This window comes from Eutrigla gurnardus (genome assembly GCF_963514095.1).
Source record: "Eutrigla gurnardus genome assembly, chromosome: 19".
Taxonomy (NCBI): Eukaryota; Metazoa; Chordata; class Actinopteri; order Perciformes; family Triglidae; genus Eutrigla; species Eutrigla gurnardus.
Genome location: NC_139930.1, coordinates 6,721,660 through 6,745,454, shown reverse-complemented (window position 1 = coordinate 6,745,454; position 23,795 = coordinate 6,721,660). Strand labels below are relative to the sequence as shown.

Below are 23,795 nucleotides of genomic sequence, written 5' to 3'. Positions count from 1 at the left end.
TCACAGTGCTTCTGTTGGAGACAAATATGAAATCGTCCTGCTAATTTCTCTCTCCCTCCTCTCTTAAACCCAAAACTATTCTGCACAACTCTCTTGAATGCATTCACTCTACTTGGTCAGGCTATGGTAAGTTAATAGAACCCAGTTGCCACTCCCTTTTCTCCTGAAGTCCAAAATATCAAGTAGGACAAATGAACCAGTAGTTGCCTTGAACATGTATGTCTATGGCATGTTGATCTCTTAGATTGCATACCTCTTGTTTAGGACAAATTCATACAAATAAACATGTGCATGCATCCTCTTGGGCATGGGTAGCTTTTCTTTCTACTTGATATTATCATTAGAATATGTCATCAAAATATCATTCCCCCACTTTTTGGTTTGTATTGTTCTTCACCCGTTGAGCCAATAACAAAGACATTAGAGTAGAATAACCTCCTAACACTCCATGACAATATGTTGCTAATCGTTTTGTTTGATAGTGTTGATACTGGTATAACTAACTAACTAATTAAATTAAAACAATTAAACAAATTATACTCACATGGGTTTTCTGATCACGTGGTAAAAATTCCATCATTGGTGAAAAATAATAACCCTACTCATCCCCCCCCCTTCCTTTTTTTTTTTTAAACAGTACTGACCTGTTTTATAGTATTTGAGCTGTGCTTGGTTGTGGGTTGTATATGCGTTTGATAAATGCTAACTCAGCTAAAATCCACTGTGTCTCATGTCGTTCAGTCTCTCGTCCAAGCCAGGAAGGCGGGGATCGCATCTGCCATGGCTGCTCGGTCCTCAATCAAAGATGAGGAGCTGGTGAGTACAACACCGTAAACCTTCCTTCATTTGGTGTGGATCAAAGAAATGCACTTTGCATCTTTGCATCTGTTCACACTGACTTTTTACAAACAAACAAACAAAGAGGAGAAAAAGTTAGAGTTATACAGACTCACAGGTAACTCATTAATTGGAAAGTTTTGCCGACTGTCATCCTGCATCATCAGAACCAATTCTAGTATTTTGATTTGTATATTCATGATTATTAAACCACCTGAATGTGACCTGCACGCTCCCAGATGACCGGTGGATGCAAACTGCAAACGTCAGAGTACACAGACACGTGCATGAGGCGTATAACTGTTGGATCACTGTCACACACCTTTTAATCATGGAATTCACAAACAAAGTATATGGAGTCGGATACAAGCCCAGTTAATTTTTCCCCCAAAAGTTATGATATTAGGCTTGGTTTGGTTGAGACCTGTAACAGAGTTCAATTGACAGCTTTCACACAGCCCAAACTAACCATGCTAACTACCTGAATTAGTTTGAACCCAATTTAAAGGCTTGGATATGAAAGCATTCTTCATAATTGTCTCTTTTCTATAGAAAAACCATGTGTACAAGAAGACCCTTCAGGCTCTCATCTACCCCATATCCTGCACTACACCACATAACTTCGAGGTGTGGACCGCCACTACGCCTACTTACTGCTATGAGTGCGAGGGGCTGCTGTGGGGGATAGCCCGCCAGGGCATGCGTTGCTCTGAATGCGGGGTCAAGTGCCACGAGAAGTGCCAAGAGCTGCTGAACGCTGACTGTCTACAGCGTGAGTACTGCCCCCAAAACGATTACACATCAATGCACTACTACGAGTACATAATGTTTTCCGCATGGTTTTTAATCCTTGTTTATTTCTGTGAAATATGTAGGTGCGGCGGAGAAGAGCTCCAAGCATGGAGCTGAAGACCGGACTCAGAATATTATCATGGCCATGAAGGACAGGATGAAGATCAGGGAACGGAACAAACCTGAAATCTTTGAACTCATCAGGGAAGTGTTTATTATCAGCAAAGCCATCCATGCCCAGCAGATGAAGACCATCAAGCAGAGCGTACTGGACGGCACCTCCAAGTGGTCAGCCAAGATCACCATCACAGGTGACTCCACGGATCAAAATTGACAAAAAATATTGATGAATTCAAGGACAACTTCAAAGTTAAATTCTCAGCTGAATTACATGAGATTCTTGTTAATGCTAACGGTTGTTTTTTTGTTGTTTTTTTTTGTCTTTTTTTCGCCATCATCGGGATAGTTGTTTGCGCCCAAGGACTTCAGGCAAAGGACAAGACAGGATCCAGTGATCCATATGTCACCGTTCAGGTGGGCAAGACCAAGAAGAGAACCAAGACCATTTATGGCAACCTCAATCCGGTCTGGGAGGAGAAGTTCCACTTGTAAGTGTTTTTTAATTATAAAATATGTGGGCAAATGTAAAAGTTTTCTTTCAAGTGTGAGTGCCCATATACTGTATAAAAAAGACACGAGCCTTGAGTTAAGAAGGATTCATTGGTCAAAGTCTGACATTTTAATTTTTGATTGATTTGTACCTTGTATTAAACTATTCTTGAGTTTATATATGTATATTTTTTTCCTCTTTTGCCAGTGAGTGCCACAATTCCTCAGACCGAATTAAAGTGAGAGTGTGGGACGAGGATGATGACATCAAGTCGAGGGTGAAGCAGCGTCTGAAGCGAGAATCCGACGACTTCCTGGGCCAGAGTATAATTGAAGTCCGAACGCTGAGCGGAGAAATGGATGTCTGGTACAACCTGGGTCAGTGTACAATAAGAAGAATACTGTTATTACACAAAACAGCTCACACTTACTACAACAAGGTGATTATATGAATCCCCTCCCTCGCAGTGTGAATGAAAGTGGCACATAATACATGTACGAACAGATAAACTGAGTTGAAAACATAACCGCCTTGGAGGAGGTAACTAACGATCGTGTCAGTGCTGCGTACTGAATCTTTTAGTGGTATGGAGTACCGGACCGTACCGGCCTACTTTCACTCCTGACTGTAAGTTGTTGCTCATTTACCATGTCTGTCTTGATTCTTTTGATTTTCTCTCAATGTAGAATCAATCTACTTCCATAAAGGCATTCTGCCCACATCTGTGTGCTCAGAGTTCTCTTTCCAGAAACATTGGTTTGTTTGAACCTCATAAGCCACGTCAACTTTGCCCGCGGCTACTTTTTTTTTTTTTTTTTTACATGGCCAAGGAGTAGCCCCGAGGCCTATATTGGAAAATAATGGCTTTCCCAGCCAAACCTATTCCATGAAGTCCCTTTGCGCTTGTGTCATCATTCAGTACTATTTTCATTAGGATGAGACCTGAATGTGGTCAATTAAAGATGCACAGGAGCTGATTATCAGTCCTTTGCGCTATTTTGTACAAGCACTGGTTTCACAAATACAGGTAGCTTGGATGCCTCTTGGATAAAATCTGCTCCTGTCTCTATTTGTCTGTGTCCTTTTTAAAATCTATCAGCTTTAAGCAGGCGTCAACATAAACATCCGCCATTAGGTAACTGATTTACTCCGCCCAGGCATCATGTCATCTTGCTTTGATCGCTATCCTTTAAAAACTCTCCAACCATGTTGTATGTAATAGGGATGACATTCACTGTCTTGTTTTACTTGATTAAAAGTGCTGCAAATAGCATTCATAAATCTTCCACTGGGACGCCGTGGTACTGAATATGAATGTGCCAATAAATCTGCTGTTGTTTCTTGTAAACTGGGAGACAGGAAGTGTTCAATTTAGTATCCATATGATAATCACATGAACAAAATATTCCTTTGGTTAGGCGTCATTAGGTATTAGAATTTAAAGCAACATAAATTATCAGTCGAGTAAGCTTTATGCAATTCAAACAACGTATTCTCTTTTCGACCCTCTATCTTCTTGTGCTCCGGAGCGGCCCTCCATCCTCTCCCCCTTTCTCCTCCTGATGTGTGATTATCAAGAAGCAGCACTCCAGTCGGAAATCGACCTCTCCTCCGACATGTACAAATTACCCCTAATGATGCGCCTGTCAGGGCAAATAGCAGGGGTGAGCCGCCACGAGCTCCGCCTGCAGACAAGCTCTCAGGCTCAAGTGTCTTCGGTGATCAGGCGCAGATCCACGCAGCCCACTGCCATCGTCTCCCTCGCCATCAGCGAGAGGACTTCATTTAGCGTTGGCGACTCCACACTGCCATCAAAGTGTAGAAACAGAACCCCCCACAATAGCACTGCCACATTAATAGTCTATAATTAGTGCAGTGTTAATACACCGGGTTCTGTGTGCCTCCGTGTCACAGATCTCTCCTGGACTTATGAATCGAGAAAGCGTGTGTGTGTGTGTGTGTGTGTGTGTGTGTGTCTTGGCGTGGCTGTGTATCTGCATGACTGCATGTCTTTGTGTTTAATTACAGAGAAGAGGACGGACAAGTCGGCCGTGTCAGGTGCCATTCGCCTCCAAATCAACGTGGAGATCAAAGGAGAGGAGAAAGTGGCTCCTTATCATGTGCAGTACACCTGTTTGCATGAGGTATTTCCTTCTCACCTGCCACGGGTTGTGCTTATGCAAATAACCTAAACACACAGGATGCCAAAGAAGCCTGAAGTAGTCGGGCCTGTTAAAATCACAACCACCACAGGACATCTGGAATGACATGTGAATGATCAAATTGGATGTGATGAGAGGTCTGGCATTTACTATCAGTGATGTAGATGGGAAGATACTCTTGTAACAATTACATAATCTACCCTGAAATTCCAAATAGGTCGTATGCTGTGTTCACGCAGTTTAGGGTTAGCGCCAGTAGTGAACACGGCTTTACAGTATATAGTGTGTGCTTTTACAGCTCACAATCCCATAATAGGACATGCCAAAAGCTTTTAAACCCTCAATATCTTCACTGTGCATATATAATTATCCCTGAGCATAAACCTCCATGGACTTATTATACTCATTCCAGATGTACAAAAGTAATCCAAATATTTAAAGTATTAAAAAAGAAAAAGCCTTTTTAACCCTTTACAACACAGTCATATTGTTCACATAAATAACAATATGTGCTGAAAATTGACAAAGAAACAATTTCTTAGTATTTTCATATCAAAATCCAACATCTTATTCTTCCCGGAAAATAAAATATGATGCATGCTTACATCAGCTAGTAACCATATATTCTAACCAATAATATCATGACATCCATCCATCAATCAGTCTGACTTTGGCTCTGCACAGAGCTGGAGAAGGTCGAGAGGTAATCAACAATCAAATCAAATCCCTTCTGACGTTTTGTCCCGCCTGCCTACCCGCTGAGAACTACTTCACCATACAGAAACGAGAAACTCTTAAAACGCCGGTTCAGCTCAGCTTTAATGTTTCTGTCCATAGAACCTGTTCCACCACTCCACCGACATGCTCGGCCAGGGTGTTGTGAAAATCCCAGAAGCTCGTGGAGACGATGCCTGGAAAATCTACTATGACGACGTGGCCCAGGAAATCGTGGACGAGTTTGCCATGCGCTACGGAATCGAGTCGATCTACCAGGCCATGACGTGAGTCCAAGATCCCACAGTGGCTCTCTTCCTACCTGTCCACGTGTCACCTCTTGATCCCCCCCCCTCCGGTTCCTCTCCCTCCCTTGCCGCCTTTTTTCCTCTCATATCAAAGTGCCTCTCAATGCCGCTGCTGTTCCGTCGGCCTCCGTATGAAAGAAAATCAATTATAAATGGGCTGAGGATGGATTTGTCTCCATGAAATGTCATGCTCCATACAGATGCCTGTTAGCTGGGCCCATCATTCACACAAAGCACACTCCAATGGGGCCATCCTTCAGCCGGCTGTCTGGTGGGCAGATGAAATGCCCGTTCCTAATAGGGATCATTAGGTGAAAACAAGACCCCTGAGAGGACACAGACTGACCTAATAAATGCCCAGATCTTCACCGTGTGCTCCCACAATGCTTTAACTTGTCTTTGTAAAGTGTGATGGAATGAGAGGCAGGCGAGGCCTCGCTGCCCACGTCTTCATCAAGGTTTTTTTTGTGCTTGTGCTTTCCAGGCATTTCGCCTGTCTGTCATCTAAGTACATGTGTCCCGGGGTTCCCGCGGTGATGAGCACCCTGCTAGCCAATATCAATGCCTTCTACGCCCACACAACCGCCTCCACCAATGTGTCCGCCTCCGACCGCTTTGCTGCTTCCAATTTTGGGGTTTGTATTAGTTGTAACACACACACAGGCCAGAAATATGTCTCTCTCTTACTTCTCTACTAGTAATACATGAACACATGCAGCCTCCGCATTTCAATGTACATATGTGTCTGTGTGTACAATCTCTCATTCTTATTATTATTATTTTTTCTTGTATTCACCATACAGAAAGAACGCTTTGTCAAGCTTTTAGACCAGCTACACAACTCCCTGCGAATTGACCTCTCAACCTACAGGGTAAGATTGTTGATTGTACTAAATAAATATCACACTGATATTCTTCTCAGAAGTTGCATTGTTGCTCTGACATTCAAATGTTTCTGAAGGAGTGTTGATAATATTGTGTTTATTTTAACCTGATATGCAAAATACCTCATCAACGAACCCATTTCACAACAGAATGGATTATTCTACCTTTGCTTATTGTGTTTGCAAGTTTAATGCATTACATTGTGATGCACGTGTGGATTTGTTATGTTTCTTTATCACCTAATGTCTGTTTGCAGGTATGAACTGTAACAGCAATGTGATTTAGAGTCTTACACAGGAGTGAAGGTCTCTAAATCCATTCTATTAAAATGTTTTCCTCTGCAGAACCACTTTCCCGCCAGCAGCAAGGATCGCCTGCAGGATTTGAAATCCACCGTTGACCTTCTAACCAGCATCACCTTTTTCAGGATGAAGGTAACTCCCAATGTGTCATGTGTCTTTTCTTTGTTGTTGTAGTTGTTAGTGGTTATTTGCATTCACTCACTGCTCGTGTTGCATCTCCATCTGGTGTTCAGGTCCAGGAGTTACAGTCTCCGCCCCGAGCCAGCCAGGTGGTGAGGGACTGTGTCAAGGCCTGCCTCAACTCTACATACGATTACATCTTCAATAACTGCCACGAGCTGTACAGCAGACAGTACCAACCTGTTGACACAGTAAGTTACATGCTGGTCATCGTGAGGAAAAAGCTTGCTTGTTTAATCAGACAGTTGGGAACTAGGATTGTGTTGATAGACGATGATGTCAGGGGTCGACTATGTCAGAGTGATCGCTGGTAGCTGATGCTTTTACCAAAATCAAGACGATATCTAGCTCTTTTTCCCATTAAAGTATTCATTTTTTTATAATAATAATAGGCTAAATTGAATGCCCGGTCATAGTTTCTCAGCTCCGTGCAGATACTTGCGACACGATACAAGGGCACACGTACACACTAGGGATCGGGATAGGATTTTATTGCGTTTCCGGACAAAAAAAACGCTCACAATTAGCGATCGTGGGTAATTTCAATTTAGCGGGATAATCGTTAATATCACGATATGACTTTAAAAATGTGTCTAGCTCGCTATCATGGGAGAGAAGGGGAAAATAAAGCCTGATTTACTCACACACATACAGCGAGCGAAGCAGCGCTCGGAAATCAGTCGCTTCCATGCGCATACATTAAATATATCCATGTTTCCACATTGTGCTGGTTGTGTTACTGTCTCTTTGGTGGCTAACCGTGTTGTGTTCTCATCCAGAACAAAGAGGAGCTCCCCTTGGAGGAGCAGGGTCCGAGCATCAAGAACTTAGACTTCTGGCCCAAACTCATCATGCTCATCGTCTCCATCATCGAGGAGGACCGGAACTCCTACACACCTGTGCTCAACCAGTCAGTAACCTCACACACACTTTTATCTTTACTGCCTTTTTAAATGGAAGGAAATTAATCTTGAGCAGTTTTCTTGTTTTTGCTTCTTGCTACATGTGAGTGGGAGATTTCTTCAATACTTAGATCCACTTTATCATAAGCCGTGTTTGTATTCACATATTTTACACATATTTTGAAGGATCAAAAAAATGCATGAAAATAGCAGATTTAAAAAAAAACGCTTTTACCTTTTTCGGAAAAGAGTTGATACGCTGAATGGATTATGGAATACATTCTGGCGCAGCAAATATTTAACTCACATTTCAGATCAGCTGTTTCTGCTGTCGGAGTCTTCCTGGATATTCCCGTAACATGTGAGATGAGAACATCTTCTCCGGAAATCATAAAACATAGCCAATAGTCCTCTCTCTATTTTTCTATCGCAGATTGGTGAGATGACTAAACTAACTTGTTTGGTTTCTGGTGGTAGTCTACAGCGCCATCTTTTGACCAAACTGAAAAACACCAGTTGATGGAAATGCGCCTAAATCACACTTAAAAAATCTCACTGTCGCTTGAGGGTTGAATGAAAACCCGGCTAGTTGAGTTAAATTTCCATGTCTCTCTCTCTCAGATTCCCTCAAGAACTGAGCGTGGGGAAGGTGTCAGCGGAGGTCATGTGGACGTTGTTCGCTCAAGACATGAAGTATGCTATGGAAGGTAAGTCACAGTGTCTGAAAGCCATCGTCCCATTCACGGTCACTTGCTGTGTCATGTCAATGACACACTTTTAGTGTTATTCTGCTGTGTTGAATTGAGTAACAACAAGTATTATAGAAGAGAAGCTCTGATGGAACTGTAAATGACAAGAAGAGAAGTTCTGGGGTAGAAACCATCCGAGGGAATGGAAGAAGTGAAAGAGTGAAATAATCTCTGCAGGGTTTGAAAGCTGCTTATGTCTCTACTGTAACACACTGTTCTGTAGAGCACCACCGGTCCCCAGTCAGCTTTTATCTCAGAGCAATCCCCTAAAGAGACCATCACTGTGAAATATCTCTTCCAGTACAGAAGTGGTGGACTCTTCATTTTCAATCTGCATTCATTTTAAAAATGGATGGGAAATTTGTTCAGAGATGGAATGAGTCCAGAGAGATTTGGCTCCAGAAGCACTACTCAATGGAACTGGATGTTTTAGAGCAGTAGTAGCTTTTCGATGGTCACTAAAGAGACACTCAAGTGCCTGTTTAGATTTCAGATAATCATAACTACAGCATAGGGTTCCCAAGTCGAGTCCAAAACCAGGTCTAGTAGATTCTGAGTCAAGACAAAGACCAAGTCAGGAACAAGCCCAGAGCACATAAAGTCTTCAAAACCATAATAGGCATAATGATGAAGCAGTCAGGATGAACACAACTAATCTATCTAAACCTTACATTTTATCAGGTCTTCGATTCAGGCAGAAAACGGTAGACATTATAGAAAAATGTGTAAACGCAGACTGAAGTCTCTGATAACATTGATAAACAGTGACAGATGACTCTATGTTCCCATGCAGTTTGCAGGTCCGTGTTATAAACAGTATGGCTGGTGCATTATAATGGTGCACTTTTATTAACTATGATAATCTGGTCTCATCTCTTGTCCAGGCTCCATCTCACTCAATCTTCCTCTCCTTTCATTCCTCAAACTCATAGAACTGGAGTTACATCCAGTTACTATTAATTGTTTACGAGACCGGACTCGAGTACTACAGACCTTTCAGCCCTTAAAATAAATGTTACTTTATTTTTTTATTGAATGAAATTATGGTGTGGGTGAGATTAAGATTAAAGTGCACTCTTGTAATTTAGCTTTACATGTCCATTAAATTGTGTCAAAATTAAAATCCTGAGGCTGACATATCCTGACTTTTATTCCACAGTTATGGTTCAAATCCCCCTGATGAGTTCCCATAATGCAACTTAATCTCTCCCACACTCTGGCGAAACATTTCAGAGTGCTAACAGGATCTCCACGTCTTTTGTATATGCAGAGCACGAGAAGCACAGACTGTGTAAGAGCACCGACTACATGAACCTGCACTTCAAGGTCAAGTGGCTCAACAATGAATACGTCAAGGAGCTGCCAAGTTTTAAGGGCGTTGTTCCCGACTACCCATCGTAAGTGCTTTTGACTTATTCCCTCACAGGAATAGGGAAATGTTACATTTCTAATTTCTTCGATCCCTAGCCCCAGCATTGGTTTGTTACATAATAAAATAGAAATACATTTAAAAAAAATAACTCATGTTGTCTTTATTTGTCCTTGCAGATGGTTCCTACAATTTGTGCTACAGTGGTTGGAGGAAAATGAGGATGTGTCTATGGAGTTCATGCATGGAGCCCTCGAGAGAGACAAAAAAGATGGAGTAAGAACATTAAAAATTGACCCTCAATATGTTGTGACCTTTGCTGAAGAAGTTATGTTTTCATAAAAATAGTAAAATCATTGAAATCTCACACAGTATCAAAGTTGTTTGAGAATATATTTTTAACTCTAGTTCTACCTGGAACCATTTGCTTCTGAAGAAAGGGTTTTTCAAGGGTTCTTTGTGAGACGGAGGGTTCCATTAAGAACTCTTTTCATCCAAATTATCCTTTTTGAATAAAAGAGTACTTCAAGAATTGTTCAAAGGGAGAACCCAAAAACTGATTGTGAACCATGATTGTTGTTGCTGCACCACAACAGCTTTAGGGTACTAAATAAAACCCCTGGAATAGAAAGGGCTTCTTAGTAGAGCTTCCTGTGTGGGTTCTTGTTGACACCCCTCCAGAGAGTAAAGATGGGTTCTCTGTGGAACCTCTCAGAGGGGTTCTGGGTGGAACCTTTCACAGATGTTTCTAGCTACACCCCTCTATGTTTGGTTGTAGGTAGAACATTCTGAAAGGGTTCCAGGTGTTACTTTTAGAAAAAGGTTCTACCAGGATCCAAAAAGGGTTCCTCCTTTGAAGACGAGCCAAAGAACCCTCTGTGGTTCTAGTGAGCACCTTTATTTCTAGCAGTGTAAGTATCGTTTCTATATTTGTGTGTTTTTTTACAGTTCCAGCAGACGTCTGAGCACGCTCTGTTCTCCTGCTCCGTGGTCGACATCTTCACCCAGCTCAACCAGAGCTTTGAGATCATCAAGAAGCTGGAATGTCCCGACCCCAACGTCATGGCTCAGTACAGCCGCCGCTTCTCCAAGGTAAACACACTTCACTGGGCACTTAGAACCCACTCTCAAGCCCATCACACTGGAAGAGGATTTGACTTGGAAAAAACATTCTTGTCTTAAACTCATAGTTGCAGGAGTTACATGAAACGCGTTGTGGGTTGAATAATTGATCATGAATTGACTGTCAGCGATCATAACACCACATCTGACTGTGGCTCTTCTCTTTTATTAGAAACAAATCATTTTAGCTCTAAGTTGTCTGGACTCCAGAGGGACATTCACTGTCTAAAGGGAATGTGATATTTGAGAGGATGGAGGAACAGCGCACGTTTGTGTTTTGGGATTTGCTTTCCTTGATAGCAGAGAATACATCACAGGACATCTGGCAATGTTTCTAATGTAGTAGCTGAGAGAGATCTTTCCCACATTCTCCCTGAAAGTGTAACATAGTCCCCACTGGGAAAGCTTTCATGATGAATAAGTCATTTGATTTTTAGTTTCAAACAACAGTTTGTTCCATACAGATTGAATGTATCTCTTCTTCTCCTTCCTCTGTATCTACAGACTATTGCCAAAGTTCTTCTGCAATACAGTGCCATTCTGACCAAGAGTTTTCCTACCTATATTGACAAGGAGAAGATTGTAAGTTTTCAACACCTTCATCATCATTTGTGCTTTACATACTACAATGAGCCATTTCAAAGTCACTGCTGTGGTTTACTTCATTCAAATCAAACACATGTTGGTGATTGTTATTAACACTCTACAGACCCTCCAGTGGCTCCATCGTTACATTGTCAAACTTCTTTTTTTAATTCCATGAATGAAACGTAATATTGTTACATGGCAGTGAATGTAATCACTAGTAGATATTGGAGTCTTCCTCCTACATGTGTGTAATCCTGCTGTGTATTCTCTGTCTCTCTGGTAGCCATGTGTCCTGATGAATAATGTGCAGCAGTTAAGAATCCAGCTGGAGAAGATGTTTGAGTCGATGGGTGCCAAACAGGTAAGGCAAAAAAGGCTTGGATGGGTGACGAGCTATGACATGACGTGGTCATGAAAAGAAGATTTCTTAGGAGTGGTTGCTGGTACAACAGTTGTATTTGTGTCTCTCATGAAACAGTTTGCGACAGAAGAAGCGCTGGTATGTACAGTAGTGGTAGTTGAGACCATGTGAAGTAGATACCTGGTAGCACAGATTGCAACAGGCACAGCTGCTTCAAAAACAAAGCTGTCAGGTAAAACAGCTTATCGGCCTGTGGGGCGAGGGAGGTCAAATGTGCATTCAAGCAGACGTGGAGCTCTTGCTGTTGCTCTGCTGTTAGATGAGGAGGACGGGAAAAAGCAATGGGTTTGTGTTCACGACATACTGAAAAAATACATAGTACATCATAATTAAAAAACACTAATATCAACTTTTCATCTACCGGCATCAAAACAGGAAGGCATTGGTTAAGTAGTAAAGCCCGCCTCTTGCTCGATTTGATCGGCTGCAAGTTGTCGAGCAGGACTAAAATCATTGTTATTTGTCTTTGCTCGCCCACACAACCACACACACACACACTCCTGATAATCTTGTTGACTGTTCTCTATGCAAAAGAGAATATTTTTAAACTTTTATGCGCGTCTAAAACTGTGATAAAAGCATGATCCAGTAGGAAAACAATGCTTTGATGGGTGGTGCGTTTCTAGCGACTCGTCTCTGTGTGATTCCTCCCCGCAGAGTTTTTACAAGTCCGTAGTGGAAGTTGTTGAAAAGGTCATCACATCAGACGCCATCACGGTGTCTGATGTGATGCTGTCAATGAAAGCATGAGCATAGATCAATACTGACAAGAGATCAGACCCTGTGCTGTCTCATAGGCTGGACACTAATTGAGGCATATACTTAATGAAATCACATTCTCTGTTTGTGTCCTTCGTGTAACTACAGTGAGGACAATGAATAACTTCTCCGTTAGCTGTGACCTCCCTCTGCTTTAAATCCCTTCTATGCTTTTGCATGTAGTGCTTTATCCTATTCATTGTAGCCGTCGTCTTTATTATCGTAGAAGAGTAGCTGTTTGACACTGTAGCTAAAGTTTCAACAAGTGCTTTACTTTACGATTAAAGCAAAATGAAAAGGAGGAGGAGGAAGAAGAGGAGTCAGGAGAGGAGGAGGAGGAGGTAGGTTCCTATCATGGTCCGAGCAGAGCGGAGATTTGTTCATATTAAAGTAAATCTTTTGGTTGTTTAATGGGGTTAACGGTGCACGGTGCACCACTGAATTGATTATTTCCCTCTGCTCTGACTTGGACAGCAGCTCGTAACCAAGGATGAGGAAGCAAAGGCTCTGGTAGGTGCTGTGGATGCTAGCAGATTAGATCCATTGGTAGTCGACTAGAAGATCCACAGTCTCATAGCCAACTCCTCGTTAGCATTTACAGTAGTTCTAGTCTCTTAACGTTGCTGATGTTGAAGGGGATATCGTTAGTTGTGCAGGTGTTTGGTCAAAACCAAGTATTGGATAAATAAGAGTTTTATCCTGGTGGAGGTGCTGGAATTAACAGTCAGATGATCAATAAATAATAACAATTCATCCTAAGGGGGACATAAATGTGCATACCAATTTTCCAGTTTTAAATTAGACATAACGTTACATTGTCTGACCTCTTCTCTGGGAGAGCACAAACATTTATTTTTCAGACGACTTCGGTTGACTAAAATGGTGCAACAACATCTTCGCCTCACCGTTCATGTTGGTGTTTTGAGGCTTCTTGGTAGCGAGCTAACAAGTGTGCGTTCACCCACTGCTACTATAACTCCTGACTGAAAGTGCTGCCTAGCAAACAACAGCTCAGCCTCCCACAAGTGTTATAAAAGTGTGTCGTGGTTTGATGCATAGGGACTGTTGAGGAGGCAAGGCGGTCGTTCAGGTCCACATGGAGGTTTTCACTATCCCGTAAAACCCGGTCAGGGATCATGGAGTAAAGGGCTGCATCCATATAATGGAGCCGTATCAATGGAATGGATTTTTGCATCGGATTCTCACTTCTTACCACTGGATGGCGCTGTAGTATTTCTATTTTTTTTTTTTTTTTTTACAAACAACTACTAGGCTCATCATTCTGGTGGTATTGTATGCATCAAAGGGTTAAATTGTGCATTTCTGAAGTGCTTTAGAGGAGATGCATCGTGATATATATCATGTATCGCAATAAAACCTAGAAATATCACAATATTTTCTTTAACATGCAGAAATGGGCTTCCATAGGTTTTAACTACTTTGTAGCTCAGAAAATAAACTTTATTTCCTCTATTTACAATCCATAGCTTATACGAATGCTTGTATTTCTGGGTCTCTGTCCATCCAAGTATTATGAATATTTACAATGAAATCAATATATTAAGTAACCAACCATTGAATACATTAAAGTATGTAATTTAAAAGAAGCAAATCATATGAAATGAGTCAAAAGCTGTTTTTTTTGGGGAGAATGAAGTCACAATCATGTGTTTCCCTCTCTTTTCTAGTGCAACACTAGAATGCTAGCATGGCAGGCAAGTTCACAGTATATGCAAACATGTTCTGTGATGCATGTCTGCATATACTGAAATGTTCATCTATAAAGAACAAACTGATGAATATGGTTTTGGTATTTGCAGCAGTCACATTAAATGATGTTGTGTTGTCTTTTCACTGCCGCTCCTAGTTTGAGGAGAGTGATGATGAGGAGGAGGAGGAGGAGGAGGAGGAGGAGGAGAAAGAAGAAGTAGGGGAAGAGGGGGAGGAAAATGAGGTTGAGGTTTGTTGCAGTCTGAAGTGGTTTTTAACCTCTTCATTCCCAGGAGTCCAAGTGTGCCCTGTTTTTCCTACTAACAGCAGCATCTCCGTGATGCTCACTCCTACTGAAACGAGACGTCCCTGTGGTTTTCATGGAGTTCACTGTTTACTTTCTAACACGTCCTCTGTGCTGGTTTCCACCTGGAGTTTTCACCCTCTTCCTGTGGTATTTTCCCTCGGCCCTTCCTCAAAACTGCTCACTCATTCCCCCTGAAACAAAGGTTGTTCCTGAACTTTTTGGTGTTCCCTTTATTAATTTGTGTTTTCTTTGTGACTTTTTTTTTGTTTGCAATAGCCCGACAAGGAGAAGGTGGGTGTTACAAATACAGCATGTGCTTTCCAATGTGAAAACCCTGCGGTATTTGTGGGCTTAGGGAGTTAATGGTTACAAGAAACGGTAGTTTTTCATTTTTAATTCTCATTGTGTTTTTTTTTTTAAACACGCAAAGATGGATGAATCGGTGGAGAAGGTAGGTTCCATGCACACCAGTATCTGCTGCCCTCCACAGCACTTTGTATAATGACCATCGATCCTCTGTAGTTCCATCCTCATATAAATTAAAGTTAATGTCCAAATGGGAAAAGATGGTTAACTGAGGTTGTCCTGTGTTACCCTGTCATAGACCCAAAGTGCGTTTGGAGACGAGAAGGTGAGTGTAGGCGTACGGAGTCATGAATATTAATACCCCCATGTGCACCAAAATACTCCCAGGCAAAGCAGCACATTTCAAACAGAAGCCGATCCATTTCGAGCTGCCTTCTCTCCCCCGAAGCCTTCCCTTTGTGCTCCGCAGCACAACACGTCTCTGACTCCCCTCACTAATGGTGCCGTGCGACCCTGACAGGCCATGAATCAAAAGGCCGTTGGATCATTGACTTAATGAGCCGCACCATGTCTTCATCCATATGGCTTAGCTCTCCTGCAGGCAGTGCTTATTTAGATGATGCCACAGTATACCTGACTTAGGTGGATCTAAATCACTTCCCCGCCTCTTCTCTCACCCTGTGCTTGTGAGATGTGTAAGATCTCTTGCAGTATTAAACTTTTTTTTCTTTTGTGTGTGTGCTCCCTTTAAAAGTTGGAGACTGCTGGTAAAAAGGTGGGTCTGCGCGGGTGTGTGTGTGTGTTGATTTTCATTTATTTGTCCCCTACTCTTAACGAACTACAATCATGGTGTCTGTGATCAACATGTCCCTGCTACAAACAGGAGATCAGAGTCAATCTCTCATACCATTGGATGACGAACTGGCAGTGTTTGTGTGTATTTTTCAGAATAACATGATGGTTATTGAGATTATTTTTTTCACATCTTGAAATCTTGCTGCTTTTTGCGGTGAAGTGCAGCTTTAAAGTTGGCCTAAAAGCAGCAAATATGAAATTCAAGTATTTTACGAATTGCTGTTGAGTGCCCATGTCCTCCGAGAGATGGAAACATGCTTATCATTATTTTCTCTGCATCTTCAAGTTTTTGGACTTAGATTTGGAACGTTTTGAAATGCAATGCATCCATTGGTTGGATCCTGTCTGTGTGCAGATGGACACTGAGGCCAGCGACCTGCTCAACGACCTGCAGGTGAAGCTCAACAACGTGCTGGATGAGCTCAGCAGTACGTTTGGGAACAGGTAGATTAACCCGACTCCAAACACTCACACACACACACACACACACTCTGTCTACATTTACGCTTACATTTATCCATGTTCTTCCCTTCTAGTTTCCAGAACCGCATCAATGAGTGTATGCGACAGATGGCGTCCCTGCTGTACCAGATCAAAGGGCCGCTCAACGACAACAGCAAGAACCAGGTGGACGGCGACTCTGACAACATGCTCCGGCCTCTCATGGACTTCTTGGATGGAAGGTGAGCGGATTAGGATTTGAGACTGGTGCTCTCTTCCCAACGTTGTGAAATGTTTCAAGATTTTGACATTTCACGTTTCTAGAGACACTTTGGCTGGTACCTTCCTCTCAACGGTAGCTCCAATTTTTTTTGTTTTTCTTCTTCTGTGTGATAAATCTCTATTATTAAGTGTTTCTAAGTTTGAACAATTTACTAGCACCAATCAGGGTTACCACACCCCAGGAAACAGGAACTATAATAAAGAGAGAAGTAGAAGAAAACTAGTTACATTCTAGTGGCAAACCAAAAGGCTGACTCACTGATGTCACTAGAGAAATATGTAAATGCTTTACTACTACATGGCTGTTACTCCATGTAATGACATGAGTGCATTGTAGCTGGGAGGACAAATCACTGGTCATTTTATGACCTCACAGCTATAGCGAAGGTCACGCTTATTATCAATCAGTTTGTTTATTTGTCACATGAAATCATACCAGGTACAACTCCAGTGAAATGCCATCCTGACAACTCCTTTGACTTTTGCAATAGATATAAGCAGATTACAGTTACATATCTGCGGATCAGGAGGGTGGTGTTCTAAAAATAAACATTCTGATTAAAACAATAGGTTGCGGATGGATGAAATGATACATCATTAATGAGGAAAACTTTCTCTAAAAATGTGAACATAGCAGAGAGCAGAGCTTTGAGAAGGTTGAGAGACGAGGAACAGCAGCATAACTTCATTAAAACAAAACTAAAAAGTCGAGTTTCTTTCTGTCAAGTTTTTTCATCATAAACTATCTAGCGTCGGTGTGATGATTTATATCTGAGTGAAACAGAATAGGAGGCGGGACTTAACATTGGGAGGAAGTTGATTTGATCATTTAAACGATTAGCTAACGACCTTCTCTTACTGCGTAGAGCCGGAGTTGCAGATTGATTGATGGATGGATATCATTTAGGTTGAAATGGGTTCGTACTAGCTGATGGTAATGCATGCATCTGACTTTGTTTTCCAGGAAGAAAAACTTGTTGGATTTTGAAATAGAATAATCTTTTGGCATAATGTTAAATAAATGAACAACATGACGTAAGGGGATGTGATGGAAAAGGGTGAAAAGGGCATTTTTCATTTCAGCGCGACTTTAAACACACATTAATTTCCCGGTGCGTCTGCTCCCAGGACAGAAAATGAATTAATCCCCGTCCACTCGACAACTTGCAGGCTCACGCTGTTCGCCACCGTGTGTGAGAAGACCGTACTGAAGCGTGTGCTGAAGGAGCTGTGGAGGATCGTGATGAGCAGCCTGGAGAAGACCATCGTCCTGCCACAGGGCAACGACACATTTGTAAGATTAACAGCGTTCCAGTTTTATTTGACTTTTAAGTGCAGAAAAGAAATCCAACAGCTGAAGAGCAGCAAGTCAATTCCCCCTTTTTTCCTTACAGGGAGCACAGATTCTCTCCGCTGCTAAAGAACTGGGCCAACTCTCCAAACTCAAGGTGTGACAGTGTCTTCACGTTTATCACAAATGTTCAATTCCTCCCCAGAGACACCAAAATCCCTCATTAATCTGTGTTTGTGGCTCAACACTTGGGTGTGCAGGATCACATGGCGGGGGAGGCCAAAAGCCTGTCTCCCAGGCAGTGTGCTGTCATGGACGTGGCACTGGACACGATCAAGGTCAGTTTATACCGCCGGTTTCTCTTTCATTCAGATGCAGGCTAGACGGGTCGAATTTGCTTCATCAACTATTCATCCATTAATCACGTTCTCTGAAAGGTTGTGTAAGCAGCTTGTGACCAGAAGTCATCAGATTTAACAAACCAGGGAATAAAGTGTATGAAACAAGGACTTTTGGAGAAAATGCCAAATGGATTCTGTTGTTGTTAAACATATCCTTAAGGAAATGCAGTGATTGTTTTCATTATTAAAGGTTAATCCTGGCTATTTATCTTGACCTTTTTCCCACGATTGCATACATTTTTGTCCGGAGCAAAAAAAAAAATCACTTTATTGACTTGAATTTACTTGTTTCCATTTTTAAAGTTGCTAAATATGAGATTGGAGCATTTCTATTGCCTCTCTATGGTTCTTGCCACGGCTGAGCCGGCAGCTCGCAGCTAACGGCACTGACAGTGCAAACAAGGGTAGAAGTGCTGACAGGGATAACAGTGTTTACCTGAAGGGGAGCCGGAGGGTGGGTGCTACACTTCTGTGACGATGGCGGGACGGGGCGGCGTTATCAGCTGGAACTGTTGTATGAGCACACACGGCCGAGCCGGCTACGTCAACGAAGCATGAAGAGGATCTAATTACAAAACACACAGACGGAGAGCGACTATATCTTTACATTTGAAAAAAAAAACTCAACATTTTTTCTAGTAAACCTCCAGTCGTTCTTCCAGATGTTTAGATGTCGATCAACCCTTTGTTTCCTTCGCAGCAATACTTCCACGCAGGAGGCAGCGGACTGAAGAAGGCGTTCCTGGAGAAGAGTCCCGAGCTATCGTCGCTACGCCACGCCCTGTCCCTCTACACCCAGACGACAGACACGCTCATCAAGACCTTTGTGACCACCCAGCATGCACAAGGTAGTTCACACAACGACCTCATGATGCATCTAAAAGAGCACAGGGAGAATGCCTTACCCATGGTCAACCAGAAGAGGGCAGCATCTGTGTGTGATTAAAACTGAAACTCTTTTTGGTGCCTGTATTTAAAGTGTTTTTGATGCTGGAATCTGTTGACATGTTGCTGCTGTCTTTTCTTTATCTCCTGTGCTGCCTCTGTGCCAGTGCACAATGGAAAGGGTATTAGGTTAACTCTCAATGAAAAAGTACAGCCCAGCAGGGGTAGGTTTCTCCTTCCCCACCCGCCCTCCCTTTGTACATCTTTGTTTGTTGTCACTCCATGCCACTAAGGCAGGCGAGTTCAGCCCTATCCCAACCTCTCATTATACATCAAAGTTGATTCTCAGCTTGTTTCGGGCCAAATGGAAGCTCATTGGTGTGTGTGGGTTTGAACTAGGGTCGGGCGTGGACAAGCCGATAGGTGAGGTGTCCGTCCAGACAGAGCTGCACACCCAACCTGGGAATGGGGAGCGGAAAGTTACCCTCAAAGGTCTGTTTGAGCTTTCATCACATGATGTGGCATTTTTCACATACGATTTCATCATCCTCCGAGCATGCCTGCGTTTTAACGTGTTTTTTTTATTTTCGTATGTAGTTATGGGAGCCAGCGATTTAAAATGGCAGACGTCGGGCATGTTCCGACCCTTCGTGGAGGTCACCATGATCGGGCCTCACCTCAGCGACAAGAAACGCAAATTCCAGACCAAATCCAAGAATAACTGCTGGTCTCCCAAGTTCAACGAGACCTTCCATTTGTAAGTATACATTAGAATTGCTCACGAAGGAACAAAACATTGACAGATGTTCATACAGTCACTGTTTACATCTTCACATCACGTGGATTTACCGTCTGCATGTGGAGGATGTCCACATGTCCAGCCTTGTGTACCTTGTTAGAAGAATTTGACCTTCAGTACTCAGGATGATGTCATGTGACATCAGCAATGCTAATGTTTGCCAGCCTCGCTCATGTTTTGCTGCTGGTTCAGAGTTTGGATTTCATACTTAAATCTTGAGCTGCAGCAAATAGAGGGTTCATCAATAACACAGTGGACATAATATTGATCTGTAGCTATTTTGAGTCTTTTTTCAAACAAAATCCCACCATTAACAGGATGAGCCAGGTGATTGATTTTTTGCCTAGCGCAGCTTCAACCTGTGTGCTTTCTCCCTCCCTCCCTCCCTCCCTCCCTCCCTCCCCCCACAGCGCTCTGGGTAACCTGGATGGCTTCGAGTGCTACGAGCTGCAAGTCTGCGTCAAAGACTACTGCTTCGGCCGCGCTGACAGAGTGGTCGGCCTGGCCGTGATACAATTAAGAGACATCACAGGGAGGGGCAACTGCGCCTGCTGGCTCCCGCTGGGACAACGCATCCACATGGACGACACGGGCCTCACCGCCATGCGGATCCTCTCCCAGCGCTCCAACGACGACGTGGCCAAGGAGTTCGTGAGGCTGAAATCAGAGACTCGCTCGGCCGAGGAGGGCAGATGAGGGGGAGAGATGAGGACAGGAAGGATGGGAGGTCTCCTCCTTTCACAATAAGAGAAGAATCTCCCGTGCCGTCTCGCCAACAAGCAGGGAGTTATGTTCTATAGATGCCCATGTGGACTCTTAGACCGTCGACGTGTCTTAGCTGCTGTTGACTGTTTGGTGGCGCCTTGCCAAGCTCACCGACACACTCGGGGTATTTTTGGACAAACACTCACTTTGCGTGTTCCTCAAACACTACACGGGTCATTTACCGAACGACTGTACAGCACACAGACTCGCTAACACCCTTCTCACACACCAGATGTTCCACTCGCTCTGTCACGTCACCTCGTTTGACCCCCTTTCCTCGTCAGCTGGAGTGGCCCAGTGCGAACGCCACAAGCCTCGAGGGAGCAGAGGATGCCCGGGCCCAGTTCCCACACCTCCTCAGTGTTGTCGTGCAATAGACCCCACCCGAACCCCTCAAACCGTGGACACGTGTTCGATGCCTTACACTCTGCAAACTGTGAATGTGCAAAGTTAACAAAAAGATAAAAACGTAGTTTGAACGCCCTGTTCTGTAGCTCCACTGTGATGGTTTAAGTCAATGTGAAAACGCCGTCCGGTAGCTAGGAGACAGCTCAGGTATTGAGCAGACAGGAAGTGAAGCTGATGAAATACTGGTGAATCTGGTACAAGAGAAGATACTCAAACCCTAAACTGTACCCCTTAGTTTAAATGATCAGTTAAATGTGTGCCTTGCCATATTAAGTTCCCTTCCCTGTTTCCCTGTTATCTTTGGGGTAAAATCAACAACGATATGATTTGAAGCCAAACCTCATGACAGTATGGACCCCGTATGGCCATATTTATTTCAAGTTTAAGCTCCATTAATAACTCTAGTGAAACCGTGACGGTGCAGCCATTTTATTTGTTTTTGTTTTTTATATACATATTTATTTGTGTCCGTGCTTTCAAAGCCAGGTTGTTTACCGCCGGGGACGGACGTGTTTGCCAGAACGGAGCAGCGCCGTGAAAAGCAAACCGTATAGTTCCAACGAGACGAAGAGACTCGTCCTCAGAATAAAGTGTTCAAATAACAAAGATGGCGACTCGCGTCCTCGACTGACAACAGTGATAAACTATCTCATATGTGTCATGTTGAACTTTCAGGTAACAACTTTTTCTTCCAAAAAACTGGATATCTGAACATTTCACCTCGATGATAAGGAGAGTAGAATAACTTGGTTTACATGTATCTTCCTGCTCTGTGTATGAGTGGCCTTACGACAAACGATGTTTGAATCCCGGTGTTTCCTCCGGCTCTCAGCCGCGAGGATCAGCCATTCTTTACCCAGAATTCCAAGTGATGTTCCTTATCGTTTTCTATTTTTTATCTTTGATATTGCAAACGTGGTAACGATATCTAGGCTGGGTTTTCTTTGCAGTCTGTCGTATTTTTGTGTTTCCTGTTTCCTGATGTTTTGTAAATGCTTCCTTTTTAAATCCTCTTTTCCGATAGTTTGGAACGATGTCAATCAGATGTGTGCCGGTGAATTAGTTCCTAACTGATGGAAGGATGTTGAACTGTTACTTTTAATGAAGGGAGGATATTGCTGTATAATGTGAGATCCTCCATTTGTGCACGTTTCTCACCCCACTAGACCACATTCCTCTTTGTTACGCAACATTATCGTTGTCTCATAGCCATTCTTTAATATATATCTTCCTCGTGCCAAGTTACAAGTGTTCACTTTGGATCTTTTTTTTTTTTCTTCTGTATTTTCTAAACGTGTTAACCCTTGCACTGTAACTAAATCACCGCAATAGTTCACACGTACAGTATATCCGTCACTGTAACTGCACTCGTGTGGTGTTTTCTTTGTATTATGTGTGTCAGTACTCTGCAATGTTGTTGTCATGTAAACATTCTGATTAATGCATTTTGTATAAAGTATTTGAGAAGTATCTATAACGTGTCAACCTGCTTTTTCCTACAGTGTGATACATTTGCTGCAGATTTGAGGGATTTCTTTCCCTCACGTCAATATCGATATTTTTTATCTATATTTATGTTCTACTTAAAGGTACAGTGATTCTAATCCAAGAGAGATTTTTTTCAAATTCAGTGAATAGTCAGCAGGTGGCCATGGATGTATATTATTATTTTAATAACATCTTATAATCGTCTCAGCTTCACCAACTGTATAAATCCATCAAATTACAAATTACAGAGGTTTATTCAGGGCTCAATGCATTTGTTCAATATGCTTTTGTCATTTTTTTAAATCAACTTTTTTAGGGTAAATGTGTCATCCACACCCGTTGTTGTCTGCCTGTACAAAACATGTTTTTGACCATAAGATGTAATACACACAAATGAACATTTGACAGAACATCAACATAGGGTAAAATGATGGAGACGTGACATTTTGGACAGACGTGGATTTCAAATGCTACGTGATTGGTTAAGGCGGTAATTCTCGTTTTAATCATGTTCCTAAACTCTTACGTCACTTTAACCAACAACGAACAAGGTTGTGCCGTACCTCAATAAGAAACTCTTTTTACATGAGGAGCACCTCTAGGACTCACTCCTTCACAAAATCATTCTGGTATCAGGAAACCAAGTCCAAGTTGAATTCCTCTGTGATGTTTCACTTCCGTTGTAGTTGGCTGAGAGCAGAAATCTCAGAATCTCTGAGTCTGGATGGGAAAAAAGCTAAGTTCTCCAGGGTTTTTTCTGTAATGTAGGTGAACTGACCCTTTAAAATTGAATGAAAGGATCTTATGAGTGACTTTAGTAGGAGTGTATGCAGTGTTTAGCTTTTTGTTGCAGGCAGCCGTTTCCAATTAGAACTAAGGATACATTACAAACACTGACTTTAAAGGTGGAAAGCCAAAAGAAAGAGGAGCTGAAGACTGAAGTATCAAAAATATATCTTCTCTTCCTCCTGTTTCTCCAGGGGAACTTCATCTCATAACTTTGCCCTTAAAAAATACAATATGTTCTTTTTTTTACATCCCAAAGCTCTTGAATTGTTCTTTTATCTCTTTGAACATCTGTAAATTGATCCATGTGACACGATTAAGTCTTCATTAGAATGATCACAAGGTCTGCTTTTACAACTTTGGGACATAAT

At 42.4% G+C, this 23,795-nt stretch overlaps 1 protein-coding gene across 2 annotated transcripts in view; it reads left to right on the top strand.

Annotated features, from left to right (window-relative positions):
* The window catches only part of LOC311029740 (protein unc-13 homolog B-like), a 67,708-nt gene extending 45,088 nt beyond the window's left edge, over positions 1-22,620 (top strand). For both annotated transcript variants that reach the window (XM_084035032.1, XM_084035033.1), the window contains 28 exons: positions 742-816; positions 1,390-1,609; positions 1,713-1,940; positions 2,096-2,237; positions 2,447-2,616; positions 4,268-4,383; positions 5,239-5,402; positions 5,908-6,058; positions 6,227-6,295; positions 6,653-6,742; positions 6,844-6,981; positions 7,570-7,700; positions 8,314-8,399; positions 9,712-9,838; positions 9,990-10,086; positions 10,759-10,902; positions 11,437-11,514; positions 11,804-11,881; positions 16,234-16,322; positions 16,415-16,561; positions 17,772-17,895; positions 17,996-18,049; positions 18,153-18,230; positions 18,994-19,141; positions 19,346-19,402; positions 19,578-19,670; positions 19,776-19,935; positions 20,388-22,620. In XM_084035032.1, the coding sequence (XP_083891158.1) occupies positions 742-816; positions 1,390-1,609; positions 1,713-1,940; positions 2,096-2,237; positions 2,447-2,616; positions 4,268-4,383; positions 5,239-5,402; positions 5,908-6,058; positions 6,227-6,295; positions 6,653-6,742; positions 6,844-6,981; positions 7,570-7,700; positions 8,314-8,399; positions 9,712-9,838; positions 9,990-10,086; positions 10,759-10,902; positions 11,437-11,514; positions 11,804-11,881; positions 16,234-16,322; positions 16,415-16,561; positions 17,772-17,895; positions 17,996-18,049; positions 18,153-18,230; positions 18,994-19,141; positions 19,346-19,402; positions 19,578-19,670; positions 19,776-19,935; positions 20,388-20,673 (3,540 nt within the window). In that variant the 3' untranslated portion in view covers positions 20,674-22,620. The remainder of the gene's footprint in view (positions 1-741; positions 817-1,389; positions 1,610-1,712; positions 1,941-2,095; positions 2,238-2,446; positions 2,617-4,267; positions 4,384-5,238; positions 5,403-5,907; positions 6,059-6,226; positions 6,296-6,652; positions 6,743-6,843; positions 6,982-7,569; positions 7,701-8,313; positions 8,400-9,711; positions 9,839-9,989; positions 10,087-10,758; positions 10,903-11,436; positions 11,515-11,803; positions 11,882-16,233; positions 16,323-16,414; positions 16,562-17,771; positions 17,896-17,995; positions 18,050-18,152; positions 18,231-18,993; positions 19,142-19,345; positions 19,403-19,577; positions 19,671-19,775; positions 19,936-20,387) is intronic.
* Positions 22,621-23,795: the final 1,175 nt, after the last annotated feature.